This window comes from Mandrillus leucophaeus, unplaced genomic scaffold (assembly GCF_000951045.1).
Source record: "Mandrillus leucophaeus isolate KB7577 unplaced genomic scaffold, Mleu.le_1.0 Scaffold53, whole genome shotgun sequence".
Taxonomy (NCBI): Eukaryota; Metazoa; Chordata; class Mammalia; order Primates; family Cercopithecidae; genus Mandrillus; species Mandrillus leucophaeus.
This window is the reverse complement of record NW_012105697.1, coordinates 15,724-27,430: the sequence shown is the minus strand read 5'-3', so window position 1 is coordinate 27,430 and position 11,707 is coordinate 15,724. Positions and strand designations below refer to the sequence as shown.

Here is an 11,707-nt window from a genome sequence, read left to right as displayed (position 1 = left end):
GGGAGGGAGACCCCATGGGGAGGCTCTGAGAGGGAAGAGGAGCCCACGGTCGCCCTCGCCTGAAAGGGGCTGACTCAAGAAGGCACCAGTTCTTTCTCCTGCTACATCCCAGGTCTTAGCGAGATGAAGGCAAGCCAGACAGACGGTGGCTGGGGGTCAGGAAAGACCCCATTTCTGTCTGAAATGTCTACAAAGGGGTTGGGCCTGCCCCTACCTCAGACCTAAAGGAATGACAGCCAGGTTCCTGGGGAGGGCAGTTCCACTTCCTGTGTGGCTGCAGATGACAAAACCCCATAAGAAGGACCCAGCCTCCGAGTGGCCACACCCTGTGTCTCTGTCCTGCCAGCACCGAGGGCTCATCCATCTGCAGAGCAGGGCAGTGGGAGGAGACGCCATGATCCCCATCCTCACGGTCCTGATCTGTCTCGGTGAGATTTGAAGAGGGAGGGGAGATTCTAACCTAGGAGGGGCCTCACCCCACAGCCAAACTCTGGTGCATAAGGAGACCCCAGGGGCTCACAAAGATCCCAGGGAGGGGAGGACCTGCTCAGGCTTCAGGGGCAAATCTCTCACCGGGAACTCTCTTCCAGGGCTGAGTCTGGGCTGGAGGACCTGTGTGCAGGCAGGTGAGTCTGTCCCCAGCTGTCCCAGGTCCCTTCTCCTCACTGGGGACAAGGGGCCACCCCCGTGCAGCTGGGGACAGGGAATAGCAGATCTGGGCTGACTGATGGGGGCATCTGGAGGGTCCTGGACTGGGAGCTGGAATCTGTTGGGTTGGGTAGGAAATGACTTAGAATCTGAACTCTGATTTCCTTCCAGGCACCCTCCCCAAACCCACCCTCTGGGCTGAGCCAGACTCTGTGATCACCCAGGGGAGTCCCGTGACCCTCAGGTGTCAGGGGACCCTGGAGACCCAGGAGTACCGTCTATATAGAGAAGAAAAAACAGCACCCTGGATTACACGGATCCCACAGGAGCTTGTGAAGAAGGGCCAGTTCCCCATCCCATCCACCACCTGGGAGCACGCAGGGCGGTATCGCTGTATCTATGGTAGCCACACGGCAGGCTGGTCAGAGCGCAGTGACCCCCTGGAGCTGGTGGTGACAGGTGAGAGGACACTCAGGGGTCCCAGCCCCAGGCTCTGTCCTCAGGAAGGGGGTCGGCTCTCAGGGGCGTCTCCCTCTCACAGCCCAGCCCTGGGGATGATGTTGGGGGTTTGGGTCCCATTTAACACGGTGCCTCCTTCTCTCCTAGGAGCCTACAGAAAACCCATCCTCTCAGCCCTGCCCAGCCCTGTGGTGGCCTCAGGAGGGAGCGTGACCCTCCAGTGTGACTCACGGGTGGCATTTGACGGCTTCATTCTGTGTAAGGAAGGAGAAGATGAACACCCACAATGCCTGATCTCCCAGCCCCGTACCCATGGGTCATCCCGGGCCGTCTTCTCCGTGGGCCCCGTGAGCCCGAGTCGCAGGTGGTCGTACCGGTGCTATAGTTATGACTCACACTCTCCCTATGTGTGGTCTTTACCCAGTGATGTCCTGGAGCTCCTGGTCCCAGGTGAGAAATTCACAGCATTGTCTGGAGTTCCCTGAGTCTCCAGGCAGGTGGGGAGGAGCCGCGTCTCAGGGCAGCGCCAGGTGGGATGATGTTGGGACGAGAGGGCTCAGGGCTCCTGGGGTCAGAGACACAGGAAGATCAGCAGTGGTGAGGCCCAGGGGGAGAGGGAGGGTTTGTGGGGAAGCCTGAGGGTCGCTCCTGGAAACTGTGACCACCTTTTCCCAGGCGTTTCTAAGAAGCCGTCACTCTCAGTGCAGCCGGGTCCTGTCGTGGCCCCTGGGGAGAAGCTGATCCTCCAGTGTGGCTCTAACGTCGGCTATGACAGATTCGCTCTGTACAAGGAGTGGGGACGTGACTTCCTCCAGCGCCCTGGCCGGCAGCCCCAGGCTGGGCTCTCCCAGGCCAACTTCCCCCTGGGCCCTGTGAGCCGCTCCTACGGGGGCCAGTACAGATGCTCCGGTGCACACAACCTCTCCTCCGAGTGGTCGGCCCCCAGTGACCCCCTGGACATCCTGATCTCAGGTGAGGAACCCGGCGGGTTCAGTCAGGGACCCACGCTCTGCACAGGCCCTGCCGGGGGAGCCAAGATGGTGATGGCTGGGATGAGGTGTGGGGGTCCCAAGGGAGAGACAGACAGACAGAGACAGGCGATGGGCAGAGAGGGGGAGACTCAGAGAAAACAGACAGAGAGACTAAGGGTTCCAGAGAGAGGCCTGGGAGGTATCAGCTGAGAACAAGGTGGGGCAGCTCCTCATCCATCCTTCTCTCCAGGACAGATTCGTGCCAGACCCTTCCTCTCAGTGCAGCCGGGCTCCACGGTGGCCTCAGGAGAGAACGTGACCCTGCTGTGTCAGTCACAGGGATGGATGCACACTTTCCTTCTGACCAAGGAGGGAGCAGCTGATCCCCCTCTGCGTCTAAAATCAAAGCGCCGGTCTCATAAGTACCAGGCTGAATTTCCCATGAGTCCTGTGACCTCAGCCCACGTGGGGACCTACAGGTGCTACGGCTCACTCAGCTCCAACCCCTACCTGCTGACTCACCCCAGTGACCCCCTGGAGCTCGTGGTCTCAGGTGAGGGCCCTGACCCTGTCCCCTCTGAACTCAAAGGCTCAGCTCAGGCCCTGCCCCCGGCAGAGCTCTGGGACAATAATGAAAGAGGCAAGTGAAGGGGGGAGGGTCCGCAGGGGAGGGTCCAGCCCATGAGAGGGTGGAAATAGATGGGACCTTCCACCCCTGGCTCCCACCCTTGAAGTCTCAGTAGGGTAAAGAGCAGGGAGGGCTGGGAGGAGACGGGGGTGAACCTCAGAGATGAGATTAGACTGAGGGTGGAAGACGGAGGCCCCACACACTCCCCTCCTGGTGTCTCCACCTCAGATTCAGAGCCTCTGGGGGTCCCAACCTCTAAGTCCTGACCCCATGGGTGACAAAGAAACAGCCATTCCCAGCTCAAGACAAGTTTCTAGACTCATCTCAATGCTACCTCCAATAAGCAGGGTCTGATTTCCAGAGCAGCAGAGGGCAGGGTGGACAGTAAGGGTGTGGTCCGCGTGGCTTCCTGGTGCTCCAGGGATGGGGCAGATGTTCCCTTCATGGTGGTCAGAGGGGAGGGAGGTGTCTGAGGTTCGGCATTGATGAATGGAGCAGCGGGGACTTTCCCCCTCCGGGAGCAGGATTCCCAGGAGCCATCACCTCTCATGGGGAGCCAGGGCCAGGGGCGATCACAGGCAGGTGCTTGCTCTAGGAGTCAGGTGGGAGGAGCTCGGGGAGGTGGGGCCGGGTCTGTGATGGCTCAGCCTCTCCTTGGGCGGTGGAACTTCTGAAAAAGCTGGTTCTCCTCGCACCCAGGACTCCCCATGTGAATAACGGGGAGCTGCCTGGATGTGACCACCCCAAAACCCCTTCATTTCTGACCTTCTGGGGCATCTGAGATGTGGCTCCTCCTAGACCTGCTCCTGCCTGCAGCCCTCTCTGGCCTTGTCCTAATTCTCCCAATAACGGAGGCTTGTAAGGGTTAAAAAGCCAACGGAGATGGGGGCAGGTGCATGCAGTTTTACTCATCCCTCCTGGAATCTCAGCTTAGTAAGACAAAGCCACACTATTTTGAAACAACAAAGGTTTACAAAGCCCCATTGTTTTAGAATCTCCCCTCTCTCATGTAAAAGACCAAATCCCTCCAATTTTATACGGAAAGCCACTCCTGTCACAGCTCTGCATGACCCCAGGCCCCTACCCTGTCCTGCAGGATGTGTGATGAGTAGAGGAAGGAGCACAGGCTGGGTCAGGAGGATTTGGGGTCCAGGCCTGACTTGGACACGGGGAAGATACTGAGCTGATGAAGGAGGAAGAGAGGCAGGCGAGATGGAGAGAGGACAGACAGATGCTCCCTTGGCAGTTCTCACTTCTCATTTCCAAGGGCCCCTGAGGATGAGCCTCTCACCTACACCTGTGGGGTCCCTGGGCCATCTCAGGACAGGAGAGGAGGCTGCTCGGGCCTCAGTGGGATCTGACTGTGATGAGGCTGGAGTCTGCCCCAGACCCGCTCCTTTAGAGAGAAGCACCCCAGCTGTGGGTGCCCCTCACATGGCCCCTCCTGTGTTCACCTGGAGGCCTCTGTGCTCAGGGCACCCTGAGACTAAGGAGGGGCTGTGCACCTGCTCCCTGGATGAGTTAGGCAATTATTCACAGTGCATCTTGTGTGTAACTCATTTCTACTCTGCGTTTTCTATACGTACTTGCCCATTGTTACTCTCTTCTTTTCTAAACCTTTCAAAGCAATACTTGAATATGTAAATTTATAATTTTTATTTCAGTTATGTGAACCTATTATTTAAAAATTATCATACTTCTTTCATTGGGCTGTGATTTGATTTATATATTCAATGTAGACATCCATTTTTCATTAACCTCAAGTCTTCCTCCCCTACATATTAAAAATTGAGGTTTCCTTAATGAGCTTCAGAAGTGTTTGGATGTTTCAAAGCACAGTGGCCCGAGGGAAACTGACCGGGGGACTCCCTGTGGCTTGTGAAACCCGCGGGAGGTCAGCGGGGGCTGCAGTGCAGCTCAGCCCTGGGCCTGGGTGGGTCCATGTCCAATCTTGTCCAATCACTGCATGATTCTAACATCTAAATAAACCTCTTTTATAGGAAAAGGAGGTGCTTTAAATTTGATAATTTAAATTTAAATTAGAAGAAGGCAATGTGGTAGTGAGTTAATATGAAATACAATGAATATACCCAAAGCAGTAGCTTTCTCATGGGTACTTACCTCTTGTTTAAAAAATATGAAAGAATCAAATACTTCACTTATAAATTGTCAAAGGTGTTGAATAATTCTTTAAATTAAAGTGGACGTAATTTTTTCAATGTCTACCCAAGACCCCCACCTCTCCTTGACAGGGAGGTTATGTAAGTTGTATATAACCTTATACAGAATTTGTTATATAAGTTACATCTGAATATGTCTCTTCTCCTCTGTTTTGATTCTCAGGAGCAGCTGAGACCTTCAGCCCACCACAAACCAAGTCCGACTCCAAGGCCGGTGAGTGAGGAGATGCTCGCGGTGAAGACGCTGGGCGCAGTGGGTCAGGTCCTGTCAAGGGGAGCTGGGTGTCCTGAGTGGACATTTGAACAATTATATTCATTCCAACTTAAAGAATTATTCAACACCTTTAACAACTTATAAGTGAAGTACTTTATTCTTTCATATTTTAAAAATAAAAGGTAATTATCCATGAGAAAGCTGAGTTTGAGTATATTCATTGTGTTTCGTGCTAACTCACTACCAAATGACCCCATTCTCACTGCTTTTCTAGGGATCTCTTCTAATTTCCTGATAAAATTTATACAAACCACGAGACAATGGAAATTTTACTTCTTTATTTCTATATTGTGTGCCAATATTTCTCACTTTAAATATCAACATGTATGTAACTACGTCTTAAATAAATATCTAAAGCTTTATATCTATACGTATTTATGTGTGGTTATATAAGTTACATTTGAGTATGTGTGTAGGCATATCCAAGTTCATCTGATATATATTCATCCATATTCTTAATATATTTGATGGTCAGGCATGGTGACTCACGCCTGTAATCCCAGCACTTTGGGAGGCCAAGGCGGGCAGATCACCTGAGGTCAGGAGTTTGATACCAGCCTGGTAAAAGCTCATCTCTACTAAAAATACAAAAAAAAATACCTGGGCATGGTGGCACACCCCTGTAGTGCCAGCTATTCAGGAGGCTGAACCATGAGAATCACCTCATGAACCCAGGCGGCAGAGGTTGCAATGAGCAAAGAGAGCGCCACTGCACTCTAGCCTGTGCGACTGAGTGAGATTCCATCTCAATAAAAATAAAAATAGGCCTGGTGCGGTGGCTCACACCTATAATCCCAGCACTTTGGGAGGCTGAGGCAGAAGGATCATGAGGTCAGGAGTTCGAGGCCAGCCTGGCCAACATGGTGAAACCCCATCTCTACTAAAGATACAAAAAATTAGCTGGGGGTGGTGGCACGCACCTATCATCCCAGCTACTTGGGACGCTGGGGGCAGGAGAATTGCTTGAACCTGGGAGGCGGAGGTTGCAGTGAGCTGAGATCATGCCACTGCACTCCAGCCTGGGAAACAGAGCGAGACTCCATCTCAATAAATAAGTAAATAAATAAATAAAAAGATATTTTGTGTGGTGGGAGTTTACATGTTTGTTACTGGTCTAGATTCACCTAGATTCGCACTTTGTAAAAGCAGAAATACTAATTTATGAACCTCTAATAGCACCACTATTTAGCAGACAGATGTTTGTGAGTGGGGATGGAGAGGAAGGTATCACATCATTCTAGGTTTTCCTGATTATATGAAGAATTAGTTAGATTAATTGGACATTGAAAACCCAGGTGAAGTGGCTGAGGGCATGAAGGCGAGGCAGCCCCAGACTTTCACCAGTTTCTGCTTCTGACATTGAGGCGCCCCTGAGGACCAACCCCTCATGCACGGAGCCTGGGTCCTCAGCTGGTGGATCCGTGAAACTCTCATCTCCGGGGGAATTGGCTCATGTGCTCCTGTGTCCCAGGCTGCACTGACAGCACACAGGGCTCAGTGATTTCTGTACTGGGGACACTTTCCTTGCAGATCCTGAGCCCTTGGGGTACAGGAAAACTCTCTCCCAAATGACTCAAGAGCAACGTTTAGATTTGTAGAACACAGGAAAGCTGAAATAGTTCCATGAGGAGACTGGAGGGAACCCTGCTACAGAGGAAGGGTTTACTGAGGAACTCACTAGAACTCATGTCAGAAGACGGGGAAGATAAGAACGCAGAGCCTAGGAGAGAGGCTGGCTCAGGGTACTTCTTTGTTTTGATTCTCAGGAGCAGCTGAGACCCTCAGCCCATCACAAAACAATTCAGACCCCAAGACTGGTGAGTGAGGAGATGCTTTCAGTTATGGGGCTGGCACAGAGGGTCAGGTCCTGTGAAGGGGAGGTGGGTGCCCTGGGTGGACATCCAGGGGTCCCGGGGTGATTCTGACCTGCCGTGACCTCTGCGGCCTCTTTGTCCACCATCCCCCACCTCATTCCCCCAGGATTACACAGTGGAGAATCTCATCTGCATGGGCATGGCTGGCTTGATCCTGGTGGTCCTCGGGATTCTGTTATTTGAGGCTCAGCACAGCCAGAGAAGCCCCTAAAATGCAGCCGGGAGGTGAACAGCAGAAAGGACAATGCAACCCTCAGAGTGGGAGCCTTGGGAATAGATCTGGTGATCCCAGGAGGTTCCGGGAGACAATTTAGGGCCAATGCTCTCTGGACTGTCTGCCGGTCATTTCCAGAAGGAGGAATTGGATTGCAGAGACATTTTCCGGGGTGATCCATGGAGGACCATTAACATGTGATACCTTTCCTCTCTATTAATGTTGACTTCCCTTGGTTGGATCCCCTTCTTTTCCCACTCCCAGACATGAGGCTACATCCCACACGGCAGTGTTGGGTCCACAGCTCTGCACACCTGCGTGCTCTGGTCCATGGCATGTAACACAGTCTTCTTTATTCCTCATTGCCACACTCCCTGGTGTGCTTTACTGAGCCTCCATTTCTTCAGTTCAGAGTTCCAAACGTGCTTCAGTAACTAAATCAATGGGGAAGTATCGGATTTCAACCAGGAAAAGACAAATCCACCCTGATGCCCTGACACCCTCTCTGAACCCTGTGAGCCCTTCCCTCCTTCTCAGATGCTACCTGTGCAGCTTCTCCTCAGATCATTGTGTAACCATCACTGCCATCCTGTTCCACACATTGTCATCACCCTACACCCAGTCAGCAGCCACTCCCCATTCCTTCCTCCCTCCAGCACCTGCTAACCACGAGTGTGCTTTCTGTCTCTATGGCTTTGCCTATTCTTGCTGAAAACATTTCAATCTGCCTATGATCTGTGAGCCCCTCACTCTGAGACTCCCTGCCTTTCCAGGCAGAACCAAAGTACACCATGTCAAAAGCAATGATAGGAGTTTGCAGTGCGTTGGTGATCCACGAAAGGAAAATCACAGAAGTGGGATAGAAATCCAGCTGCAGGCAAGACCTCAGGTCAATGAATCTTGTAAAGCAGTTGAACTGTTTCTTTCTACTCACCTAGGACAGTCAGACAGAAGTATGCAAAAGGACTGGGGCTGATTCTTTTCTGAATTGTCCCAAAACAGCAAGAGAACTTGAGTCCTAGCATTAAAGAGTTCAACATGTCTAGGTCAAAGACCACTGTTGTGTTGGAAGGATGTAAAACCCTGCTGCACAGGAGAGAATGTTTGGAGGGAGGATCCTGAGAAACACGAGGGACCGAATATTCCCCATCTACCCTCTAGAATAAAGAAATCTTACCATTCACCATCAGCCGTCTGGAGTAAAGAAACCTTGTCATTCACCATCTACCTTCTAGAGTAAAGAAATCTTATCGTTTGCCACCTGCCCTCTAGAATAAACAAATCTTACCATTTGCCACCTATCTTCCAGAAGAAAACTTATCATTCGCCATCTACCCTCTAGAATAAACAAATGTTATCATTCACCATCTACCCTCTAGAATAAAGAAATGTTATCATTCACCACCTACCCTCATCTTATCATTCACCATCTACCCTCTAGAATAAACAAATGTTATCATTCACCATCTACCCTCTAGAATAAAGAAATGTTATCATTCACCACCTACCCTCTAGAATAGAGAAATCTTATCATTCACCATCTACCCTCTAGAATAAACAAATGTTATCATTCACCATCTACCCTCTAGAATAAAGAAATGTTATCATTCACCATCTACCCTCTAGAATAAAGAAATCTTATCATTCACCATCTACCCTCTAGAATAAAGAAATCTTATCATTCACTACCCTCTAGAATAAAGAAATCTTATCATTTGCCATCTACTCTCTAGAATAAAGAAATCTTATCATTTGCCATCTACCCTCTAGAATAAAGAAATCTTGTCTTTCACCATCTACCCTCTAGAATAAAGAAATGTTATCATTTGCTATCTACCCTCTAGAGTAAAGAAATCTTATCGTTCTCCATCTACCCTCTAGAATAAAGAAATCTCATCATTCACCATCTACCCTCTAGAATAAAGAAATCTGATTAAGGACATTTTCAAAGTTATGTTCATATCCATAACAATATGAATGGTTACAATATTAGGTTTTATCTATACAGCATCTTCCAAGTTCCAGTTTGGTTGTGCTAGGCCAAACATCTGAGCCAGATTTCAGCAAGATCAAGCGGGAGACTCTGGCGTCTGTCGCTGATGACCTTCCCACCATACCAGGCCGCCAGCCTTTTCCATGGACCCCTGCGTGTGCCTCCTGACTCTCGGGTACGAATCCTGTGAACACACTGACCTCCGCCTTCTACATGACTGATCAGCACTATGAAATCTGCACAAATATGAATAAGAAATATACTGTCCCCACATTCCTTAAAATAAAACTGGGTCCTCGCCCATGGGCTTTTGCTGGATTATACTAGTAAAAGGCAGGTCTTACAACACACTTTCCACAGACTCACATCTCAGAGAAGATTTCTTCTACAGGCTCAGGGCCCTGAACACGCTGCTCTACTCTCAGGGCTCGGAAATACTCTGTATGTGGGTCTTCACCCCATCCAGGAGCCCTAATTCCTTCTTCCTCAGTTTTTCACACAGTAATTTTTCCCAGGACTGCCGTCTACTTTCCTCTGCCAGAAATTCCTCACTGGTTCCATGGCAATCTCCTCAGGGCTTCCATTTCATAAAATGGAAACGGAATTCTTCATATACCACAAAAAGGAAAATAATCATCCAAACACTATAAAATACAAACATCCATCTAGCAAAATATTTCTTAGTACATCGTGAATTCAAATACATATCATACAAAATGACTGAGGATTCTGTTAATTTTGAGCAATAGTGAGGTTTTCTCATAGTATCTTTTGATTGTTGACTGCAAATTGAATAACAATTGTGTCTGGGAATATAGTGTGTAAGAGAGCCATGCAGAAAGAGTTTTTTTCCTTTTTCGTCTACTAAATACTTAATATTTTATGTGCAATGCCTGCCTTAAATATGGACATTTCCTCCTTTGAGATATGTGTTCATAAATGTACACGCATATATTCACTCACATATACATATATACTGTACAGTAGCATCTACACATACAGTGTATACACACATAGTGTTTTTATGTGATATGTGAGTAATACACACGTAACACTTAGACTAAGTGTATGTATCCTATATATCCAAATATATGTGGATTCTTTGTTCTATACAAACTTTATAATGTTTCCCTATACATCTGCACACATATATAATGTGTGTATATATAGTATTTGTACTATATATAGTATATGTACATGATAGGTAAATATATACACATATTAACATATATATGTATACACACATATCAGAATCAGAATTTGTCTATACAAGTCCCATAACATGTGTAACTAGAATGTTTTACCATATGTATGTAATTGAGATTGAACATTAATGTGTACACTTTACTCATTAATTTTTTCTCTTAACCTATCAGATCTTGATAAACATTTGTTTGAATCACCAAATAAATATAACTTTATGTTATATAATTTCAAGAACCTATGGTTAGATGAATGAAGGTTTACATACCTTTGGCCAGGTGCGGGGGCTCACGCCTGTAATCCCAGCACTTTGGGAGGCCGAGGAGGGCAGATCACGAGGTCAGGAGTTCGAGACCATCCTGGCTAACATGGTGAAATCCCGTCTCTACAAAAAAATACAAAAAATCAGCCGGGCATGGTGACAGGAGCCTGTAGTCCCAGCTACTCGGGAGGCTGAGGCGGGAGAATGGCGTGAACGCAGGAGGCAGAGCTTGCAGTGAGCCAAGATGTCACAGTTGCATTCCAGCCTGGGTAACAGAGCGAGACTCCGTCTCAAAAAAAAAAAAAAAAAGTTTACATACCTTTTGTCATCTTTAATACCTTCTTTAAAAAAATAAATGAAGATGAGTCTCACTCTGTTGCCCTGGCCGGTCTTGAACTCCTGGGCTCAAGAGATCCTCCCACCTCAGCCTGCAAAAACCCTTCATGCCCAGCTCTTACAACTTCATTAAAACACAAAATTTTAGTTTTTATTTCTAAAAGTTTTTGTATCATATTATATTTTATTGGATATTAATATTTCCAATAGATATTTTAATAGCATACCTTTCTTCACTTACCGATTGTAAATTATCATTTTATTTTGGATGGTACTATTGTGTTTCATGCCTAGGTGTTATTGGGGGTACTGAGCTATTTAACTCATCCTTCAGTGGGTGAATTACTCTTTTACGTACAGGGTAAAAAAATGAATAATTTGGAATAACTTCACCTATTTAGTTAAGTATTCATTCAATTATATATTTTCGAATGAAGATTCATTTATCCTCGCCTTTAGAGAAGACAGGTTCTAATTTCCCCGTAGCTGAACTCTGAGTACTGATATGTGTACATGCACACGTACTCATACGTGTGTGCTTCCGTGTGGTTGCATTCGTGTGTGCATGTGTGTGTGTGTGTGATTTTCAAATACTAGACTGTTTCCCACTTTCATCACTGCGGCATCTCACATTCTACGTTTTGGAGTCATTGATCTTTTTTTTT

The 11,707-nt window shown here is 48.0% G+C and overlaps 1 protein-coding gene across 8 annotated transcripts; it reads left to right on the top strand.

The window, feature by feature from the left end:
• The first annotated feature begins 262 nt into the window (after positions 1–262).
• On the top strand, positions 263–7,245 carry LOC105551591 (leukocyte immunoglobulin-like receptor subfamily A member 3). Of its 8 annotated transcripts, none has more exons than XM_011996889.1 (9): positions 263–428; positions 591–626; positions 820–1,107; positions 1,255–1,557; positions 1,783–2,079; positions 2,329–2,631; positions 5,050–5,100; positions 6,927–6,965; positions 7,127–7,245. In XM_011996889.1, the coding sequence occupies exons 1-9, from the start codon at positions 281–283 to the stop codon at positions 7,243–7,245; spliced, it is 1,584 nt and encodes a 527-aa protein (XP_011852279.1). In that variant the 5' UTR covers positions 263–280. The 8 variants fall into 8 exon arrangements, with proteins under 8 accessions (XP_011852279.1, XP_011852278.1, XP_011852280.1 ...); XM_011996888.1 differs by having other exon boundaries at positions 6,927–6,977; XM_011996890.1 differs by lacking the exon at positions 5,050–5,100 and having other exon boundaries at positions 6,927–6,977.
• The last annotated feature ends 4,462 nt before the right edge of the window (positions 7,246–11,707 follow it).

Bases quoted from the DNA above. Each gene is read 5' to 3' on its own strand.
- LOC105551591 (XM_011996888.1), top strand. From the start codon at position 281: ATGACAAAACCCCATAAGAAGGACCCAGCCTCCGAGTGGCCACACCCT. The intron at 429-590 runs GTGAGATTTGAA...ACTCTCTTCCAG, and splicing joins CACGGTCCTGATCTGTCTCG to GGCTGAGTCTGGGCTGGAGG. The intron at 2,080-2,328 runs GTGAGGAACCCG...CCTTCTCTCCAG, and splicing joins CCTGGACATCCTGATCTCAG to GACAGATTCGTGCCAGACCC.